Source organism: Centropristis striata, chromosome 24 (assembly GCF_030273125.1).
Source record: "Centropristis striata isolate RG_2023a ecotype Rhode Island chromosome 24, C.striata_1.0, whole genome shotgun sequence".
Classification (NCBI taxonomy): Eukaryota; Metazoa; Chordata; class Actinopteri; order Perciformes; family Serranidae; genus Centropristis; species Centropristis striata.
In genome coordinates, this window is record NC_081540.1 from 9582786 (window position 1) to 9606738 (window position 23953).

Consider the following 23953-nt stretch of genomic DNA (forward strand, 5'->3'; position numbering starts at 1 on the left):
AGTTAGGCAAAAGTTTCCAAGGAGTACAGCACAAATCTGATCTTGCCTTATCAAGAAAGTCAATATTAAACTGACTTTAGCCCCAAAATGCCCCAAAACTTACACAAGAAGTGTGGAGACTTCAACTAGACTCGGACTATAACACCCATGACTTGAGCCATAGACTTAATACCTTCCCCCAAACCCAAAGATTAAAAAGTATGTTCATTTACCTTCATTCCAACAATCATCTAATGGTATTCCACATTGTTTGAACCAATCCGACAACATCCGGTCAAGTTGCAGGTGAGAATGAGAAACTAAAATTTATGCAAGTTGGGGAAAAAAGGACACCAAAGGTGATTTTGTTGGTGTACAAATCTTACACGGTGGTCCAACTTTAAACTTTTTAAGATTAAGTTCGATCACACAGACTTATTTTATCAAATAATTTCATAAAAATGTAAAAAACCATTGATCGTTTTCGTACATTTTAATGGCATTAAAGCTAAAGTCTGGATTTGACTTGGAACTTTGGTACTTGCCCATCTCTACTTGAGACTTTAGTGGTAAGACTTGAGACCTGTGACATGCAAATCAATCACTTAGCCCAACCTTGACCATAGGCATCAAGTGTCACCAAGAACTAACATGTGAGCTATCATCCATTTAGTGTTTTAGTCAGTGAAAGACTTTTGGGGGAATTCTACTCTTCCATGACTGCACTACATGCATCACATCATGCAATATGTGCATGCATTTAAAGTTTGAATCTGTAATCTGCTGTATAGCCTTGACTAAAGCCAGCAAACCCAACCAGGTCAGACATCTGTCAAGTACTTATTTTAATTCTCATGTTTTTCTATTGAATGTACAATAGCAATCACCATTACGGTACTTCCCAACAGTTTAGCCATTTGGTCCAGTTTCCATTCAACCAGTGTTAATTTAAAGCCTTACATTGGGAGCAGTGCAGCAGCTAGTGGTATTGTTCCACCACCAGGGCAGATGTGTCGCTGCGCTGGGCAGTTTGAGCCTGCTGCCCTCTGAAACCTACCTGGGGATTACTGCGTAAGAGGATTGCCAAGTGGAGGGATTTGATTTTATAGAATTAAAACGGTAATTCTCTCCATTCTGAACCACGCCGCAGTGCAACCATTTCTCCACGCTATTATTATCAGACCTGCTGCTGCCATGTTTGTTGGAGCAACACGTTCCATGACTGCATCCGACATTCAAGCACTTTTGATTTAAAAGATGGGCACATTCGCCATATGTTTGAGTAGAATGGCAGAAGTCACCCATGGCCTACATGTTGTAAGCTGAAGAGATTGATGTTAAAAGTTAATCAGTTTCAATAGGAAGTAGATATTTGGGCATTGGGAATCACTGGAGTGATAATTCTCAACATCAGCCCAATGGACAAAATTAACCACCCCTCCAACTCTTGCCCGTCACTTTGCCTCTCACTCCTCTACATCCGATTTTCCAAACTTTTCCTCCTCCCCTTTCGTCTCCTCCCTGTATGTGGCGCTCTGTATTCAGTGACCCTCAGCTAGCATATTGGGTCCAGGTCAAACTGAATTACTGAGGAATGTTCCCCTGTTCAATGGCCGGCCCAGTGGGCCTCAGCATGGGAGCACTTCCCCTTCATTGACAGCCAGGGGACTTTCATTTTGAAGGAGGGGGGAGATCCTTGCAGACAACTTTCCCATGTAATTCCCACTGTCTCTGCAGTGTTCAGTGGTACCGTGGAGCCGTGAGCCAAAGCAGCCGGTTTAATGATGTGTACGTGTGAGGCACATCTCAGGATCTCACCAGTCCAGGCCTTGTTGAGACGCTCTGCCTCTGTGACTGCAGGCCATCCAGCTCAATTAAGGGTGCTTTGAATGCATTCCTCCCCTCAGCCTGCTCTACATTTATCTTCCCCCACGAACAGCACGTGGGAACTCTAAAAAGAGCCCTGCAGAGCTCACTTAGGCTGGTATGAACCTGTTTTTGCAAATACAGCATTGGAGAAAAACAAAATAGCTCAATAAAGGATTTTGACATTTTGCCACACAGTGCATTTTTGATTCAGAGAGCCAGAACACATTGCGTTCAAGGTGAAGTCTCATGCTCTGCCTTTCACTGGATGTTAACAAGTCAGAAACCCAGAAAAAATGGAACTATCAGATGTATTTTCTCTGTGTCTCCTGTTGGCTCAACTTGGAGTAATGTCACTCAGGAAAAACATAAAGTTTAATGGTCCGACACAATTTATAACCAATAAAAGGCTTTTATTTGGTAGCTATCAATGGCTTACTGCATGCACTGACTGTTTTGCCTGGAGACAAAGCTCTGCCCAGACACCCTTGCTGACTGTTAAGTGATGTCATTAGAGACGGAGCATTTTTGTGGTTTTCTAAATGGATGAACTCGCTCCACGTGAGTTTAGGAAGGTGCAAAGACTGTTTTTGCAGTTACTGCCTTTAAACTGCCTGTTTCGGTGGTTTCTCTTTGTATAATAGCAGACATAAACTTCTGTTTTGTCTTTGTAAAAGCTTTTGTTTACAGCTTTCGACATGCCCTAAAAAACCAACAAGTGTTTCAGTTCTTGGAAAAAAGAAATCCCCACACTGGATTTTGTTTTTTAGGTCATAGTCGTGCATGCCAACCGTTTACAAGATAATATGGTGTTGTCCTTCTTTGCGATACACAGCCTTCCTGCTGACATACTTTCACAGTCGCATGCATCTCACAAGTTTCCAGATCAAAGCCGACAAAACCCACTTTGTGAGCGCTCCTTCTTGTTTCATATTTCTTCCCCTTGTCACGGCGATGCTTTCAATGGAGCGAGCTGTTTTTATGAGGTTGGAAAAGGGGTCAGTGTCGTTTTCTGAGGTTGCGCAGGGCGGGGAATGTCAACAAACTTCAGCTCCCCACTATCGCGGCTGTAAATCATCTGATAATAGTGTGAGAAACATGCAGGACCACGTCCAGTGGCTGGAGGTGTTGGCACAGCTGGAAAGGAAATGGATGGAGGCTGCTGGAGAAGCTCACCTGCAGTAAAACTCTTTTCCAAACACCTCTCTTGTTGTATTTAAGTTCTTTTAGCCATTTGGTGCAGCTCTTTACTTTGAATGAATTACAATGAGTGCAGGAGCTTTTAATTACTTTATTACCAGCATGCCAGAGTGCCAGAATAAGAACGCCATGGCAATACCCCAAAGAGATGGAGGAAAACTTATTTTTTCCTTGTGCATCTTTCAAATTGCACCCATCAGCAAGTAAATCTAAATCTAGTGATGCAATAAATGAAATTGAACGCTTGATTTCTGCAGCACAAATTCAGAAAATTCTGCAACAGCTGCCACAAACATATGCAGCAGTAGAGATGGTAGAGCGGTGGTTTCGAGTGCTCCTTTTTACCGTACCTTTGTTTCTATTGTGTGTGAAACCGGCCATTTGTCTGCCTCTGTAAAGAGCCAGTGTTTACCGGCCTCTCTGAAAACGATGTGTTGACAGCTGGTGTAAAACACCCTATTGCCTTTGCACAGTCTCCATGAGTCAGCAGAACCTTCTAGTATTACGGTACAGTAGTACATGTCCCTGTTCCCTAATTGCTTCAAGCCAGGCCAGCCGGGGTGTAAAATACACAACAATGGATGAAACGTGTGACATTTTTTAACACTGAACATGTTAAGGTAGCTGAATTAGCATTTAGAAAGTACATTTTTAGCATCTTTAGCTTCATCTGAGAAACCATCATTGGAAATTCTTTGGAACCGGACAAGGACTATCAAAAATACTTGGCAGGTGATTGGATGAACCGTCCTTCTATCATAGTTTATCACTAATCAGATCAATGAACCAGATGATGCCATATAAAGGCACCATTATGCTCTACTGTCTGAAACTCCCAAACCAAAAGGTGTAGGCTGAAGTATTAACTTTTTACACCTACCCTTTTTTCTAGATTTAAACAATAGAAGTGAAAGAAAATTAAAAACAAATTATTTGGATAGTTTAAATTCCTCGAACGTCATACTTCTTTTACATTTGTTATCCATTTTTAAATGTTTTTTTTAACATGTATGAGGTTGCACATTTTCATTTCCTTTTCTAAACTTTCTTCTCTCGTTTTCCTTTTTGCAATCTTTGTTTTTGCAAACATGCAAAACAGGAAAGTCACGTTTGTTTGTCCTCTCCATCTACCCAGACCTCTCCTATAGACGGACTTTGTCGCTCTTTGTATTGTGTCACCTGTCTTTTGTAGTACTTCTCATACAGATGCTAGCTTTGTGACAAAACGTTATTATTTGATGACCTGGGAGCACAGTCTGGGCAATCTCTCTTAGACGACACGTCATTCTAAATAGTTCATTTCAGGCAAACCCCGGGGTTATCATCCTTTTGTGCATAGATTTGATGATGCGTCTGAATGTATCTTTATAATTCTGTATAATTCCCGAATTAAAAAAAACAGTCTGCGTGTCTGAATGCACTTCACAAAACACAGGTAAACTCCTAAATCATGAGGTAATTGTAGTCCGGTTTGAAGGGAGCTTTACTTAAACTCAATTATGTGCTGGGGTGTGTGATTCAAGTGAGACAACCATCACTGGAAAAACTCCAACACACGCACAGGATTATTACCTGTTGGAATGTGAGGCTGGGGATGTCTTTTGATAAGCTCAGTTTTAAAAGCAAGGTGTCTTCTTCAACTTTTATCGTCATATCTGTGGTTGTTTTGGTCCAGCAACAGAGCATGTTTTTATTTTGGAGTCATCTCTCTTTTATGATCTTGACATAAAAGATTCAAACTCGTGTGAGTGTGTATGCATGTCCTCCCATATCTTCGCCAGTGTATTTGTACATGTGAGTTCATGCATGTGTTTATGAGTGCCCCTTGTGTCTTCTTCGCGTCTCTTCTGGTGAGTAAAGCCCTCTTGGCAGACAGACAGCCAGCCGGACGGGCGGGCGGGCGGGTGCTGCGGCCATTTTTAAAGAACATCTGCTCATCCGCAATGTTTCGTTTCGTCTGGACAGGAATGCGTCTGTGGCTCGGAAACAATTGAGGTCAGACCGTGCTCGCAGAATGAGAAAACATTTAGGGAGACAGACAGTCAGGCAGGGGTAATCCACGCTTGGCGAGTGCATTCCTCAGAGCTCAGGAGGAGTCTCAGAGGATTCCTCATGTCTGATTTTTGCTGCTTCAGAAGTTTGAAGCTGCGGTGCTTGCATTTGATCTGATCCTGACCTACAAAATGATGCATTTAAATCATTGCCCTCACTCTGACTTTACAGATAACTCCCATAAGTTGTTTACAGATCATTTTCACACAGTCTTATGATTGCTTCCATTAATCATGCAAGTCCCCACTGCCAAAATATTACAACAATGTTGCACCACCGTAATTAAGATATCCAGAGCTGAAGCACCGATGTTATCACAGGAGGAGAGGATAAACAACTTGAAGCGTTCAACATGTTGTTGACTTTGGAGGAATCTCGCTAATCGTGATCATCTCGACCCGATTGACTGTATGACTCAGTGCACACGTGTCCAAACAAAGTATTCAACGTATATTAGAAGGAGGTATGACAAGAAGTAAATGAAAGTAAAAGGCCATGTAGGAGAACAGCTTTTTGTCATAAAAATCCTACTTTTTACACTTCAATGTGCATATAAATGTGATCACCATGGGGCTGGGCAATAAGGACCAAATACACTATTTTGTTCTCTGTAATGGGGTTTAAAATGTAACACTGGTAAGTTAGGAATTGATGGTTAATGGTTAATTTTTAAGTCCTCATTGGTTGTTTTCACCATAGGATTCCTGTATCTTTGGTAGGGCTGGGCGATATGGACCAAAAGTCATATCCTGATATGTTTAGGCTGAATATCGATATACAATATATATCCCGATAATTTTTATTTCAAAGTCAAAGCAAAATATGACTATCACAAGTAGTTTTATTGAAACTGTTTATTTAAGTGAACATAAATACTGTATAACAACAGTACCTTTAAAAAATAAATAAATAAATAAAAGCTCCATAAAGTGCACATTTAAATAAAAAATATTTTAAATAAAAATAGCCTATGAAATAAAATGTTTTTTCTGAAATAAATATATTTATATGAGAAAAGAATAACGATCATGACAAAAGAACTAAATGTGGCAAACCCTAGTAAGAGCAGCACTTTTACATAAAGAAACAAAAAATTTAACTATAAAGATATATGCTATATGGTCTAATTCCGTATCACACTTAAAAATATATTGATATATCGCCCAGCCCTAGATCGACATACGAGGAAAACAACATACAGAATGTAACATGATGATAAAAAAATGTCCCGGTTGATAATGTGAAGACATTTGAAGGCCACATGGTAGCATGAACAGGCATGTGTTCTTTGTGTGCTCCAGCAGAACCTCATCACATTTCACCTCGTCAATAATTGATGGTCTGCCGTGGTGAGGTAAAGCTCATTGTGCCTGGCTGGCTGGCTGGCTGGCTGGCTGGGTGGGTTGGGTGTGTGGGGTGTTGACATGTGGCTCTTGTTTTTTCCGCTGCCCTCCGGTGCAGACGGGGTCCGTGGCGGGAGACAGGAGGTCAGGAACCAGCTGTGGGTGAGGCGGTGGAAACAGGCGCGGGTCAGGCCGCCGTTCGGCATCTCCTTGGTGATTGATTGGAGCTGCCTAATGCGTTGGGACCAATTGAACGGTCACAGATGTGGGAACCCCACCCCTCTGAAGCTGGAGGCAGTGTTTACACACAGGGCTGATTTTGATGCCATCTCTGTGTTTGGTCTTTGACTGCCGAAAGGCTCATTAAAGTCTTAAAGAAGAAACACATTGATGCATGTGTTACTGATTCAGTGATCAATACAAGCTGGTGAGGTGGGACACATAATTCCAGATTGTTACACTGTAAAAAATGTTTATAGAAATTACAGTAAAACACTGTCAAATTGCATCAGAAACAGGGCATAAATTTGAATAGATTGAATATCACTGTAGTAGACGATTTTAATTACCGTTAATCAAGGAATAGTATAAAACTTGTAAACTGTAGAAAACACTTTTTTTTTTCATGTAAAGCTAAGGGAGAAATACCATAAAGGACACAATTAGCCTAAAAAATAAAGGGAGTACTCAGTCTAAATTACAGAGTTTGCAGATTTTTACATTTAATTTTACAGTAGAAAACCCACTCACTGTATTTTTTACAGTGAAGTTCTGGTGACCACAGCTGCTGGTATTTTATTGTAAATTAAACAGATTTTTTTTGTGTACAAAAGAATATTAAATGCACAATGTGTAATTTTCTGACCCTAGGGGTCTGTCAATGAAACAATAATAATTTTGGAGTTTGATGATGTTGTGAAATAGCATGGCATGGTGGGAGTTGTTGTCTTCACCACCATTGCTATCATTGCAGTCAGCCTCTCCAGGTTAGAAATTCTAACGTTCAGGGTTTTTTAAATGAGAGCTGAATTATCAACACAATTTCCCTCCTCTCCAAAACAACCAGACCCAGTATGTAAAACCGGTAAAAACACAAAATAAAGCAGTGCTAGTTAGAAGTAAGTGTTTTGCCATTGATGTTTGGTATCACAAGAAAACGCTTACGTTTTCTCAGCTCTAATAACTCGAGATCCATACACTAGATGACTGAAATGTTTCATCTGGTAAACATATATAGTTAAAAATGACCAATATCAAACAGTGTGTCGTAAAAATGTGGCTTAAAACTAGATAAAAAGTCAATTTATGACAACTTCTTGCACACAACCACAATGCTGATGCCTGCTTAAAGGGGATATTAAATTAACTGTTATCCTGATTAAAATTACAGATTATTCTGAGTTTATAATTGTTGGAAAAATTTGGGAAGTTGTAGGTAGACACATACAACATAGGTGTAGCCTTTTGTTGTTCCATCTTTAACTTTGAGGATGAATCCATGTGGCCCCAAAGCCTGAGAAAATTGAGTTTCTGATCTAAAAATATAAACTCTGACATTTTTAGAGCCTGAAGTTGACAAAGCCATTTTTCATCCCATCTCAACCTCCTGGCAGTTGTAACTCTGTTTTCCTTTCAGGCTGGGTTGGATGTTATAACTTATCAAACGCCTCGGTAAGCTCATTGTCCCATCATGGCGGCTGGAGTGAAATTTTGGATCGGTGCAGAAGGTTACATAACACAGCTGTAGGAGGATTAAGGATGGGAATGACCGGTCCGAAGTCGGAGCCAGAATGTAGCCAGAGTCCCTCTGAACAGGATGCCCTATGTGGGCCACAGGGATTGCGTGCGTATCAAGGCTCTTAACCCAGCAGGAGTGCAGACGCTAATACATAAATGCATGGCAGCTCTGCTCTCATCCAAACATTTATGCATCCCTCCCGACCACTCTGTGTACATTTGTGGTTCAAAACGATTGAAATGTTTAGCTCCCTATAAGCCGCGATGACAATATTGGAAAGATGGTTTACATTTATGCATCTTTTATACATCCTGATGTGTGCTTTTATGTCGGTATGAGTATCCGCTGCAGGGAAACACTACAGCACTATGTGTTGTTTAATCTGTTAACATCTTTCTACACAGAGGGGAGATTAACCACACTTGATAATAAGATGGTGTGCAGTACTGGAGGGAAATAGGAAACCAAAATGCAAGAGACAGCAGTTTTTTTTCTCTTTCATTATGTGCTTAAGAGCAAACAATGTACAATGGATTAAACCACCTGTATGCAGGAGCCGTGATAACAGTGATGAAAACACTGCTAAACGTCTGCCTCCCACAATGCAGTTCAAAGCACATGGGTCCAACATGTCAGCTCAGGTTGGCGAATGCTCTCGGTGTGATTGATCCTCCCTCAGCCCTGACAGATCGTGTCTTTGCATGCCGCCGCCGCTGCCGCGAAGCAAACAGTCGTGCGCTGTCTCAACGTGAGCTGGAGTTGAAAGCGTGAGAGGGGTTCGCAGCGTCTGAGGAGGAAACGGGGTTGAGCTGCTGCAAACTCAACAAGGCTGGTGTCAGGCTGCGTTCTGCTGTCTGTCTTATCTCAGAGGATGGGATGTAGAGCTTTTGATGCTGTCAGATTTGCATTTGAAAAGAAGGGAAATTATTTTTGAGGTGTGTGTGGGTGGACAGCAGATGGTGTCAACTAAGGAAAACTTGTATTTGTATGCAAGCAGGGGTACAAACTTACTGTGTGTTCGTGCTACTGAACATATGCTAAACCTTACCTTGGAGTGTCAAACTTTAAAGCAGTAGATAAATCAGCCTTGTTTGAAAGGTCTCAGCAGCAACTTTCTTTTTTAATTTATCTTACCGGGATAATTAAAATGTTTTGAAGTGGGGTTGTATGAGGTTCTCCATAGTAGGGCTGGGCGATATGGACCAAAAGTCATATCATATTTGAAAAGCCTTTTTTTATTTTCTGTTCATTAAGTAAGCTATTATTTGGCTAATCATTTCACCACTACAATGAATTAAGTCTTGATCCTTTGTCATATGGGCTGGGCAATATGGACCAAAAGTCATTTCCCAATATACTTAGGCTGAATATCGATATCGATATATATCCCGATATTTTTATCGCAAAGTGATAGCAAATGTTCAGTCAAAGAAAAATATGACATGTCACAGTTATTTTTCTTCAAACCATTAATTTAAGGGAACATAAATACTGTATAACAACAGGAGTACCTTTTTTTTCCAAAATCAAAGCTCCATAAAGTGCACATTTAAATGTAAAAATATCTCATGCCTATGAAATAAAATAGGCCAATCTTTATCTGAAATAAATATATTTATATGAGAAAAGAATAACGAACATTACAAAAGAACTAAATATGACAAACCCTAGTAAGGGCAGCATTTATATATAAAGAAAGAAAGAAAAAAGAACTATATCGATATACGTGATATGGTCTAATTCCATATCACATTTAAAAATATATTGATATATCGCCCAGCCCTAATCCATATTAAGTATATTAGACTCCAGTAAACAGATTGGAGAAGCAGGCAGGGGTACTGACACAGAAGCTGAGCGATGTACTCTTGTGGGTGGGGACAGCTAAAAAATCAATATCAGTTTAAGTGTACTCTATATTTTGAATATTTTTACCACTTTACCTAGCTGTTAGACAGTCCTGTTTAAGTTAACTTGGAGGGAAGTAAAGCTGTTATATGCTCTCTTCAAAGCCACCAGACTCCATTGACAAAAACAGTAATTTACCTCTCAGAACGGGAGAGTTGCTCTCAACCCATGCCTTGATTTTTGAGCTTGTTTGTGTTATTGTGTGACTTTTGTAAATCCAAACTATACCATAAAACGGCAAAGTCACACAATGAAACACACAAACCAATCAATCAATCAAACCACCAACTCCTGTGTTCTGCAAGGTAAAATTAATGTTTTTGTCAATGGAGTCTGGTGAATTTGACAAAAGGATGAAATGGCTTCAGTTCACCTCACGTAAACTTAAACTTGTCTGATGTCAATATATAAATATGCCTGAGGTCCTTTTGCCTCATGCTGCATTAAATCTAATATTTTAGAAGATAATGTATGTGCGTGTGGAAGAGAAGGAGGGTGTTGCGTTCGAGGTCAGGGTTGTCAGCTGGTTTGGCGAGCTCCACTGAGGCTCGGCGGGGGTAGGGCCTCCAGTGCTGTCAGGTGATTCCAGGTCACTGGGAACTGCTGGAGGTCCACGTCGACACTGCTCATGATTGGCTGCCGGAGTTCACTCAGGCAAGCTTTATGTTGGGGCTAAAAGAGGAAGAAAAACAGCAGAGGAGGAGGAGGAATGTATACACAGTCAACTGTCAGCTTGTCCTTTCATCACATGCTCGGATGTACAGAATAAAGGCAGGGACTGTGGTTCGAAATAATTCACAGTTAGTCACTGTCAAGTGTGAAATACAAACAGTATGCAGTGTGTGCAGAGTATAAATAGAAACATTGTTAGAGCTTCCAGATTTCCTTTGCAACGTGGCATTATTACAAACATTACGGGTCTGTTAAATTTTGATTTTATCTTCATATAAAGTTTACGTTATGTGGAAAAAGCTTTCTAACTGCTCATGTTTCTCGCCCATAAAACTTTGTCATAGTAATTCTGTGTTAATTACTTTACCATGGGGGAAAAAATGCCTATTACTACAAATATAGGACTTGAACTGTTATAAAATTTAATTATGCTTTAAGATGAGGCAATCAACAATGCTAAACTATACATTTCAAAGTACAGAGTGACATGGATATGCATTGCTACACCTCTATCCTGATTGACAAGGTAGCTCCTCCCTATTACATACCCTGATTTATCACCTATTTTCCCCCTTTAATTGGGCCATAATTATCATGCTGTGTTGCAGAAGACTTTAAACTAGTGACCATAAACTCATCAGGAAAATATTTACTGAGGTATTAAATTAAGTGAGAAGCAGGGTCATAATTCTTAGTGACTTGAATACTTTTGGACCTCTTTTTGCAACCAGTGGAGTCGCCCCCTGCTGGCCATTAGAAATAATGCATGTTTTAGGCCTTTCCACATTGGCATTGGTTTCCAACCTACTATCCGTTTTTTCTGACCCTTCTGTTGACACATTAATAACGATGATTTCACATTTCGATCATAACACGGGTCTTTGCATATCCAACAACAGCCTTCTACAACAGATTGCTTGAGATAAACAGCCTCCGGGTTGACCGTTTGATTGGACAGTTGACACAGCTGGGATACGTTTATAAAGTGAGTGAGTGGTAAAACATCGAGATGCAAATAACCAACTCGGAGCTGAATATGTCACTCGAAACATATACAAAATATAGCAGATTACAGATGACTTTCACGTGTGTTTGAATGCACTTCGTATATCCCATAATTCCACGTCAGCACCAATTGGATGCAAATGTCTCCGGTGAGCATTTTGCTCAAGAATACTGTTTTGACTACTGCTTGTGCCAGTTACTATAATTATGTTTAACACAGAATGTCAAATTGCTCTATATTTGGCGATGATTTTCTCCGGGCGCAGTTGGCTCATGCTCCGTTGCTCCTGGAACATGCCTGTGCATAAGTGGCCTGAAACTTAACCCCTTACAGGGTTGACGCACAGCCATAACACAGACTGGAGGAATGCCAGGCCGGTCCTGTTTAACAAAACAATATCTGCAGTGAGAACTTCCAGAGACCTTTTTTCCCCCCTTCTTTCACATTTTTTCTCTAGGTAGTGTAATGGTTTGAAACATCCAGCATGGTGTAATAAGAAGAGACACATTGTGTAACTGCCTCAGGTGTGGAACATGTCGTCACACACACTACAGTCTCATGAATTTATGAGTGGTCCAACGCAGATCAACACCTTCACTTTGCGGATACGTGTTCCCACACCCACGTTTATGAACGCACAACCACACAAACTTCCCAAACGCATTACCACAGACACATGTAAGAGTACACACCCAAACACACACCCCTTGTCTCACAGCCTGGCTTGACTTCCTCCTGGATTTGTCACCAGTTCTTTCACAATTGGCGTGCAAGGCTCAGCTTTGCCTAATTCAGTCCCGTCCCATTAGAGTGGCAGCGGGTATGGCTTCCACCAGCGGCGTTAACTCATAGCTCACACATGCGTTTCAGTCCAGACGGTGGATTCATCCGTCAGCCATACATCCCCAGCTGCCTCTTAATCACCAGGGGTTTTTCCCGACAGGTAAGCCGCTCAGAAACAATGATGTCTTGTCAAAGGCAACGAGAAGACGTTAGTCATGAGTTATTTCGGGAGTTGGGGGAGGTTGGCGAGGGCTTTGGGTGTCTGAAATGTGAAAAATGTGCAGGTGATTGTTATTACTTGTGGCTGTCTGCTGTATACACTCCTTTATTAGCTCCCCTGGTCCCATATTAGGTGGCTTTGTGTGATGTATTCTTGTGAGCACAGAAAGTCTGGAACAATACTTTGATGAAAATTTCAAACTTACACCCCAGCTTTCTTGTCACATACAATAGATTTTATTCAGCGGTACGCTTAGTAGTTTTTATGTGCTTTTCTTCAGCTTTTTTTGCAGTTTTTTGTCATACTTCTACCTCATATTCCTGTTTTTGAGCGACGCCGGAGTCGAATATAAAAATCCTTGTGGAAAAATAGTATGTTTCATATTATCTATCTATTATAATATTTGCTAATTAATGCATTATGTAGCTTACTGCTTTAATAGTTTTAAAAGTTTTTATGTGCTTTTACCCTGCTTTTTTGCGCTTTTTTGTTATATTTGCTTCAATAGTTTTTATGTGCTTTTATACTGCTTGTTCTTGCACTTTTTTGTCATATTTGTACTTCATATTCCTGTTTTTTGAGCGACGCCGTAGTCTAATATAAAATCCTTTTGAAAAAAAAAAAATGTTTCATCCTATCCTATCCTAATTAGCAAATATTTGCTAATTAATGCATTAATTAGCCTAATGCTTTAACAGTTTTAATAGTTTTTATGTGCTTTTAACCTGCTTTTTCTGCACTTTTTTGTCATATTTGTACCTCATATTCTTGTTTTTTGAGCGGCGCTGGAGTTAAATATAAAAAACCTTTTGGAAAAAAAAGTATGCTTCAATTTATCTTAAATATTTGCTAATTAATGCATTAATTAGCTTAATTAGTGACTTGATTAGCATACCTAGTGCTACGTATGTATGGGTGATAATTAGCGGACATAATGTGCCCCTTGTGTCAATACACTGTGTTGACATTTAGAGCACGGAATTTACATCTTCATGAATGCTAATGCAGTATTTGACATTAGAATTAATGACGTTTGGTCTTGAAGCGGCAGATTGGGAAGATTCAAACACATGTTAGAATGCCAGAGGAGGTGCTTTCCTCCACAACATGTTTGTTTTACTTTCAGACACTTCCACAATGACAAGCTTTCCAAAAAACCGTCAGATGCAGGCTGGGTTGTCCTCCAGCAGTGTTTCAGTTGTGTTTCAGTTGTTGTGATGCCTCAGGAGGGGCCATAAAACAGGGTTCTTTATTATCCGTGCTAGTGTGCCAAGATTTATCCCATTAAAGCCTGGAATGCCCTCACGTGGGAAACGGATTGGGACGTGCACAGTCAATTTCTTTGTTTAGCTTGGTTCACGTGTGTGTATTTGTGTGTGTGAGGGAGAGTGAAAGTGGGAGAGTCTGTTATGTGTGACTGTGTGTAAGGTCTGGCGCGAGGATGCCCTGCTTTTTGTTTCCTCTGAGCTATTTTTGTCCGGACAGAACTGCAAGCTCTCTGTTTTGCGTGGTTAGCGGACGACCCCGTCTCCCCACTGTGTGTGTGTGTGTGTGTGTATGTGTGTGTTTGTGTGTATGTGCTGATTTGCTGGCAGGCCTGTGTGGTTTCTCCTCCTATTACGTTGAAGACAGACAAAGATTTTTCAAGATATGGTGCAAAAGCATTATGTGCATACATGCGACTGAAATGCAAAAATACCGGCCTCAGTCTCCGTGCTCTGACCTGACTGCCTTTGTCACAAACTAAACAATGATCACACATTGACTCAATCTTACTTCATCTCTTCCTTCCTCCCCTTTAGGGAAAAGCTGGCCGTGGCTCGCCTGCAGAGGGAAGTCGCACGGAGCAAGAGCGAAGGAACAATGGTAAAGTACAGTGGAACTTCTCGTCCCCTATAATCTGCACGAAGCCAAAAAAGCCGCAGTATGCTCACTTCACACACATACACACACCCACACACACACTGTCAAGCTGTGCCAAGCCGCCACATCGGCCAAAGTCAACCTTCAGTGTCTCAACACTTCATCAGTTGTTCTTGAAGAAGATAATTCTGCAGAAACATGGGCATAAGCATGTATTTTTTTGATACAATAGTTAACAATACTACCAGTATGTTGGATGGATTCCAGCCTTTCTGCAGGAACAACAGGTACTTAGACGCATGGTCAGGTTGTGTAATATTATAAATCTGCTGGGGCTTAACCTGTCAACACTGCATTCTATTAAGCTTTACTGGAAATTGCTGATATTGTGTTTTCACTAACTTTTTTAAGAGCACTTGTGCAAGCAGCAGAAAGAATTCAGGAGGTGCAGACCTGCAGATATATGTGTACATATTTCCCTTTGTCTCTGCATACTGTACACCATGTGTGTCTAAGGGAGTTAAGAAAGTGAACCACGTGACGCGGTGGAGCTCAGCTGATTGCAGCCTCCGAGCAGAGGCTCTAACCACAGGCCCAGCTGTTAGACTGCACCCCAGTGACGCCTCTGATTCTCTTCATGGCAGCAGGCCTAAAGCAACAGCACACAAGGGCTGATACACTGTGAGGTTTTTGCACTATTCTGTGTGTTTCTCTTATTGATCCCTGAAGGAGGAATGCTTGCTTTTTTTCCCTTCTCGCCTCTCCCGGTTGAGGAGGAGGTCAAATCACGGGGTCAGATACAGAACAGCGCCCCTGGAGCCGGGCAGGGGTTCAGTGGATTGCTCACGGGTACTTCAGCACAGTAGATTCTTGCTGGCATGGAGGCCTGAATCTATCTTAGACACAGAGCGAAGCGAATCCACCATGTGAGTGGTTCGTCTTTTGGAAAATTTACATTCGTTTTGCACCAGTTCGTGAATGTAAACGATGGAGAAAAACCACCCCCATCACTCACCTTACTGCCTCCATGGCCTCTGTGTGACTCTGTTATGCATGTGTATGGGAAACAAGAAGATTCAGTATTAATTTCCACATACTGCAGATGAATGGAATGCGTGTATCCTCCAATGAATCCTACGTATCACCGTGTGACCATTAGAGTCATGTGGACAGCCAGATTCATATCCACTCACTGTATGTTGGATTGTGGGAGTAAACATGTCTGAACTCATTAGTTATGGTCACTTTTACACATGTAGTTTGGTTTATTTGGCAAGTAGTAAGTGATTGTATAGAAGTCTATGAAAAAAGGACGCTACTTCTCTCTTGATATATTACCTCAGTAAACATTTTCAAAATAGCAGTCCACATACACCAGGGCCGTAGTCAAAAACCAACTTAATACAGTCCAAGCTATGTTAAGAACAGTTCCAGCTGAGTAGAAATCAAGACTGAGTCCAGAGCAAATTGAGTCTTGATTGTGACCATCATGGAGAATACTGTTCTTCCAATGTCTAATGTTCTGATCAACAAAGATGAATAGAAATAAGCTATCTATAAACAAGACTGATTGATCTTCTACCATCAAAGACTTGAGGCTGGACTCCAGACTGGACTCTAGACTGAGAGTGGGCTCAAGTCCCACAGCCTTGATCTATTTTCTCAACCAGTGTTGTCAAATGGATCCATGAAAGGGCTATTGTGTCTGTAGGTCTTTTTTCCAACCAACCAAGAGCACACCTGATACAACAAATCAATTGAGTGAAGACAGTCCAGGTGATTGAACGATTTGAGTCAGGTGTGCTGTCCCCTGGGTGAGACCCAAACAACACACAGACTCATTATAAGTGGACTAAGAGACCTAAGCGTAAAGTTTAATGTCCTGACAGACAAGTCATCCACTAGACTGCTTTGGTGACCGTTATTTATCAGCACCACATGGCAGAGAAAAATGAAAAAACAAACGGTTTATTCCGGTGACTGACAGCAGATTTACTGTGCTTCATGGGTTTATTTGTCTTCTCTGGTGTTCCCAATCAGGCTGCAAAGACAAAGGTGTAGCCTGTAGCTAGGGCCCATATGTCATCAATAATGACTGACAGCTAGAAATGGGATAGGAGCTGTCAAATAGAGAAGTCGACAAATGACACGAAGACCGAAAACTAAACAATTTTTCCCCATTTTAAGTGTCAACTTGTAGCATTCATGGTTACCAAATGATCTCCAATGATTACATTGTGTACATAATATAATTCACAGCTCACTGTCGGCACCTCCACCTGTAACACTTACCTTACTGACCTCAACGTAGCACAAGAAAAATGCACCATTCGCCACGCTGTGAGACTCCATCAAGGCCCCGCTCTCACACTCACGCGAGTGGATGACATGCTAATTATTACTTTCTGCGCATGCACGGGGCCGAAGAGAGAGAGGGATGAGTTATCTGTGCCAGACAGGAGGAGGGTGAGGTGGGGGTATATGGAGGAAGAAAGGGAGGAGGGGGGATATCACTAAGCTCCATTTGAAATTGGGATTATCCCCGTTGGAGTCCCCTTGCACTCTCTCTCTCTGGCATTCCTGGGAGGCTTCGGAGCTCAGGCACGGTTCTTCAATAGAAATGAAAAAGAGACTGCTGCATCAAGGAGATAATTGTCAAAGTGCTGGCGGTGTGCAGTGGGAACTGCTCACCAGCCACAGCCTGTGCCCCGCAGACCCCCACACCCCGGCGCCCACTCCTATGCCCACTCGCTTCCCCCAACCCCCATCTTCTCCTGCCAAGGGACTAACCCAGGGAGACAGATTAAAACAGCCACGGACTTTTGAAGTGGCTCTACCCCTCCTCTGTATCTGATGCCTCTCTTTAACAGCCTCTGTTCCCTGCCTTGGTCTTTTCCTCTCTACATCCATTAGTGTCTTCTGTGTAACACGATCAGAGACACAGAAAGCGGCCGGTGCCACCCATCGCAGTCATTGCATTGCTTCTGCTGAGTAGTTTCCGCGGGGACGTGTTATGCTGCACCATTACTAGCGCTTTGTGTTGGGAAAAGAATGTGAAAGGCATCTTTATGATTGTGCAAGGCGCTTGTACACACTGCTACAATTGTAAGCCTCAGGTCTCGCTTGCGCAGTTATACAGCAGTCAGTGTAAATGAAACGGCATTAACAGCACAGTTTACTGAGCAGCGTGTGCTTTTAATTGGCTCTCCTGTTGTGAAACACGGCAGCTACTGGCAGTGCAAAAGTACAACACTCTTTTGTTATGGATCATTTGTGGAATTGCATGAAACCTTTTTGAATTACTCGCTGGGCAATCAGTGTTTGGGGCTCAGGGTACGAATCGCAGCATCTGCAGAGTGTTTCACCGCAATCACGGCCACACAAGTTGTTATTGGTTTGGAGTGATACAGTCCGAAGACCACCAGATCTGTCTTTCCTAGACCACCGTTTGTTTCTCAAACTTTCTATCAGGGTTCGGACATGGTGCTTTTGGCGAGCGCGATCTTTAAAACTCGTACAAGAAAAACAGTTGATTTCCCGTTAAGTGTTTGAAAGAGCACAGGTCACGGTTTCTTTCCAACAAGCCTGCCCTGTCTGTCTCGAGTGAAACCGCTCATTCACAGCCTCGTCGCTGCTGTAGGTTTTCTCTGGAATTCTTCACACCCCCACCCAGAGGCGTGGTGCAGGGCAGGGCTGCTCCCTGTCTCCAGCTCTCGTTTGATGCCACTCTGAAGTGCAATCTAAGTCCGTCAGGAGCAGGATGCCGGGTTTCCTGTCAGGGAGTAAAACAGAAGTGCACATGCAGGCTCGTAAAGGCAGCAGCGCCTGCATGGTGAGGGGGCTGGGCTCTGCATTTAAAAGGCATTTAAAACTGTTAGGTAAGATTATGACCACTGGAAACGGCTGTCTAAACAACATGTGAAAATAAACTTTCTTGCGTTGAGAGACTTTATTTTCTTTGTGGACGCTCTCTGATATCTGAGCTTAAACAGATATGACATCCACACAGTTATTCCCCGGGACTTTTGAGTTGATTACAGTTAGATTTGTTCATGGCTGAATAAAAAATACATATGAATGATAAAGAACTGTTACTGGCTTATTTAAAAATCTGTTTCCTCCAGAGCATTTCATGCAGTAGATAAGAATGGAGCTGCTGCATTTTGTGAATATCAAGTGGGAGCGGGTGGCACAGTAGGGTAAAACAGGCCCTGGAGCCAAGATAGGAATCAGCTAAAAACAGATTTCTCATGTGCTGCAGACTGCAAGATTCATGTGACATAGTTTTTAACACTACATCAAAGAAAATGGACTTATTCAAAGACTGAGCGCCCTTCTTAACAAGTCAATAAAGGTTCAGTGTGATTTTGGGCAGACATGGAAAATATATTTCATAACTATGCTTTTATTAGTGCATAATCACCTAAAGAAGAATTGTTGTGTTTCTGTTAGCTTGAGATAACTCTTGACTTTTGGTATCTAGAATATTCAGAATGTGGGCATGTGATCAACCATAGATTTCTAAAGAATTGAGTGACTCCAAGGGTGAGTACGTGATCACTGGCGGGTAGAATGTAGGTTGCGTCATTGAGATATGCCTCTTGTGATGGCAGCTACCTAACTCACTTTAACAGGTGAGTTATTTAGAAATCTATCTCCTGTTACGTTGTCAGAAACGAGGAAATAGCGATACAGATCAAAACCATGTTTTGTACCAGACTGCAAATATGTTTTTATGATGTAAAGCTGCACATTTTAACATGGCATTCTATGGGGATTGACTTGAGTAACCCTCAAGTGGCCATTTAAGGAACTGCAGTTTTTGACACATCCCAGTTGGCTTAATTTTTTAACTCCGGATGTTGGTGCCTGTTTACACCACCACAATTCCACCAACCAACCAACCAACCAAACACTGGCTCTAGAGAGGATTTTAAAAAATGTTTTTATTGGACGTGAAGGTCAACATGGTTGGGTTAGCGAAGGGGTATTCCATTGGTTGCAATCTTCAACTTAACACACTACATGCCACTTAATCCTACTCCCTGCATCTTTAATTAACGTTGTGTAAGGATAAAAACTGGCTTCCTCTACACTTGCATCTTCTACTCAAGTGGGTCAGGTTTACATTGAAACGCTTGTACAATATTCAACTCAAGACAACAGATGCTCTCCCTTTGTAAACTGAGCCAAAGCTTTCCAAGTTGGACAAGCAGAGAAGCCACAGGGACAGCAATTGATTGGCAGTGTTAATTTTGAGCACAGTTCCCCTGGTATACTGTATGAATTTGGACTTGGTGTAACCATGGTTTAATTAGTTTGCGGTAATTAGATCATATCAGTGCTTATTTGACAATGATTTATTAATGTTTAAACTACAATAAAAAGCACCTTCAGGATCTTTTGTAGTGTGCTTTCAGCAGATAAAGAAGGGTTTCGAGGGGCTCCCGGCTTTAAAAGACTTGGGTCCTGACGGAGATCTGACGCTGAGGGACCTTCATAGAGTGTTTCTGACAGCTGTTTGGAGGGTGCGTGACAGCGTGGAGGTTTGGGGACCAGAAGGGGACTCAGGTGCTGTCTCTGCAGATTGGCCTTATCAGCCACGGACAGCGGCGAGGGCCGAGATGGGGTCCCCCCAGCGCTCGGCACATTCACCGGGTGACAAGCGCTGACAGCCAGGCCCAAATCGCATCTCCACACCGTCTCTTTCACCCACTCTCCACAGTGTATTTGTGTGTGACTGAATGACTCGGGAGTGCGTGGGTTGGGTGGGGGAGCTCCCTTGGCAATGATAAATGGGCCACTCATATGATTTAGCATATTCCTGGGGTGTGTGTATTATTTGCTATAGTGCCTGCGGCTGTCTCAGGGAGAAGTGGTACACTCTAATGTAGTGGCTCTCCATGATAATTGAATTGATGGAGCCCTGGGGGACACCAGACACTGATTTTTACTGAATAAAGCACTGTTTTATTTTTATAACAAGACAATATATGATACAGTAGACCTAGTGGAGACTGTAATTAATGTTATAGCCTGAAAATACTTTGAACGACATTTAATTTAAAGGCATACTATGCAGGAATTGTACCTTACTGTTTGAAGACATTCAAACTTGGCCCCTCCTCTCGGCTCATCAAAAATCAAAGCAAACCCCAGATTTACTCTCGTTTTGGAACCAGCTTTATCTCTTGATGTTTCGCCTAATAATAAATGTGTTGTATACTATGTTTTGTAACTTTGTGCCCAAAGCATAACACCCAGAAACGTCCTGAAACCAGTAAAATGAAAGAAAAGAGAAAGTACAGGCAGAAGGCAGGGTACTTACAGATTAAAAGACAGGGTGTAGAGAATTAACATACACAATTAACATACAAAATATGATAAACAATTACAGTAACTGTCTTAAAATAGATTACTTGAAGGGATTACTTTATTTCCTTCGTCTAGAAGGTTACATTGGGTTCAATTTGTCTGTTTGTCAAGAGGATTACAGAAAAACTAAAGGCTGAATTTTTATGAAACTTGGCAGAAGGGTGTCGCATTGGTTGCGGCTGAACCCATTAAATTTTGGAGGGCATCTGAATCACAGAAAGGCCGATAAGCAATTTATTTTTCACTTTCGTTTTCATTGTGTTATATGACATTTGGCCTTGGTGGAGGTCTGTGCCATCTGCGTGCCCGTTTGTTTTGCTCTAAAATTCATACGAGGCACACATTTCAACTAAAGAGGTTTTTTAAACGTGCAACAATTCGTATGCTCACAGTGCTCCTAGCACAGAACAAGCCAGGACACTGTCAGGAATGGGGAATATGTTTTAAAAATAACCCTCCCAACACTCAACACAGACAACACCACACACTTCTAGTGGGTCAAGAGGTTTTCTTGTTGTCTATACATTGTTTTTGTTTCAGTAAAATCCTGCATAGTATACCTTTAAACCCTTTTTTTTTTTAATCTCTTCAACATGCAAATGCTCAGTGTCTTAATGATGGCGCCTGGTTTGTCTTTGGGGTATCTGACCTGGTGTTTCACATGTGTGCCATGTGGCCAAATCCTCCTCATGTTACACTTTCATTTGAATTGCTGACGAGCACACACACACACACACACACACACACACACAAACAGCCAAGTGGCATGTTTTATTTATGAATGAAGAACCTGCGCGGTGTATTGTGTCCCTGATGTTTGCTTTAGCAGCGAGCCAGAGATCCGCTCCCGGCCCTTTGATTAGGCAAAGAGCTCCAACTGAGGGGGTTTCTGTGTAATGAAGAGATTATTGAGCCCCCTGAACTGTACCCCAAACCCTGCATGAACACACACACATATATCTATATATATAGAGAGAGAGAGACAGAGAGTTGCAGATGGACAACATACAGATTGGGAGCCACTGTACTTATGCACTTAACCTGATAACACTGCAGCTTTTCTTTTATGGGAGACAGCATTGCAGGCACAACAAGGAGAGGCAGAGGTCTCTAATTAATTTAGAGTCCTCCGTGGATCTTGGAGGGTATCAGGGGGGTTTGAGTCTTCTAGTAATTCAGCTCGGATGAATACCATTACCATCTAATGCTGTCCAATTACAGAGGCAAGGTTCATTCGGGGCTCCACTGCAACTAATATAATTTTAGACATATGTCGATATAGAGAGAGAAGTAGCTCTCTGGGCTGTAGTATAACAAACTCTATGTTGTAATACAACACATATATTATCTTTTTTATCCCGGATTTTTCATTTATTTTAACACGTTTGCTGTATTGAAATCAATAACATCCCGCAGTCCATTCAATCTCAAGCTTTACATGATGGTGATAAATTGTGTCATTTCTAGATGGATACATTTTTTTATCAAGCAGGAAATGAAAGCAGCCGCGCAGAGGTCACATTTAATCCTGAAACACCCAATCTGGGCTTGTTTCAGATATATGGCTCAGTAGACCGGTATAAAATCAAGCCTGGGCCATTTTATAGATTACTTTGCCTATTCCATTTGATATTGCTTTTTTTTTTCCTCCTTCCAACTACTGTATTGTTTGTTAGAGGTGGCTTTGTTTAGGCTGCAGCCGTTTTTAGTCCAGGAAAATGTTGCCCTCCACAGGAGAAACCGGGGTAGTGCATCTCATCATCCCAGCCACGACAGACAGTCAAGTGAGAGGATTATCTCATCAGTGGACGGATTAACTGAAGTAAATGTTCTCACAGAAAGTTGCCGAGCGTGTTTTCATCCCATCTCAGCGTTGACTTTGAGATATCCTTCCAGGGCACGGCTGCATTTGCGCTGCCTTTGTAAGGCTTATTAAAGAATATGCTTTCAATTAGCATACTGCAGAAAAAAAAGCCCTGAAGTTGGTGCACACAATAAACATTTCAACCAAGAAGAACTGTTATGTATTGCTGGGGATTTCTGGCCACATAAAGATATGGTAATGTTTGATTTAATGGCTGCAGGCCTTGTTAAATTGCTGAAATTATATATTGAACAAAAGCAATAGAGGGCTTTTTACTACAACATAGGCCATAAATCCTGCGTTGTTATTGAGGTTGTTGGCAAGACTCTGTCAGCAGACACACAGTGGTCGGTGGTTTATGCCGGGGGCGTTAGTTAGGCCATGTGGGCAACAAAAATCAGGACTAAAGCTACCGTGCTTTTGTGAGAATCCAGGCCAACTTGCTGAACAATACTGTACACATTAGTACGTGAAGAAAAGCCCTTTGTGGTTGTTTGCATTGAGGTGAAAATCAGCTAAACTTCTGGATGCTGGAGGTTGTAATTAGCAGCTTAAAAACATAAATATTAGTAAGATGCTTGCAGGGATGACCTCCTTTAAATGTTCATGTCTTGGCTCATTTTTACCTTAAAGAGAAGATGAAGAAGAGGCAGAAAGCCATTGGTTTCGGTCCAGATATATAGGTCCAGCTCCTGGCAGGGGGACATACTGCTTTATGCCTCTGTGAGGCTGGATTTACAGCGGCCATTACTCCTGACAGGCAGAGCCTCCCTGTTGTGTAAAGAGCCGCTTCGCATAGTAGCCACGGATTTATAGCCAGAGTGACGAGCAGAACTGGTTTTAATGGTGACTTGGGTTTAATATTCTCTCTCCCCGACCGATTCACCCAGCTACAATCTGCTTTTGTGACAGAATCCCTGCCAAGGAACAATATACTGTAATGAAATATGATTGCATTGAAGGCAGTATGGTCACAGTAAAAAATGGCAATTTTCTAAAATGGTAGGTAATTTACTGGCTTTCCAGTTGTTTTGATATTTTTCTTTGCAGTTTAATTTTATGGTGTGGCTTTAAATCACGACTG

The 23953-nt window shown here is 41.7% G+C and overlaps 1 protein-coding gene across 1 annotated transcript in view; it reads left to right on the plus strand.

Moving 5' to 3' along the window:
- The window catches only part of LOC131962809 (nck-associated protein 5-like), a 142762-nt gene that overhangs the window by 42964 nt on the left and 75845 nt on the right, over positions 1 to 23953 (plus strand). Inside the window, exon 3 of the mRNA XM_059327891.1 lies at positions 14570 to 14633. Within this exon, the coding sequence (XP_059183874.1) occupies positions 14570 to 14633 (64 nt within the window). The remainder of the gene's footprint in view (positions 1 to 14569; positions 14634 to 23953) is intronic.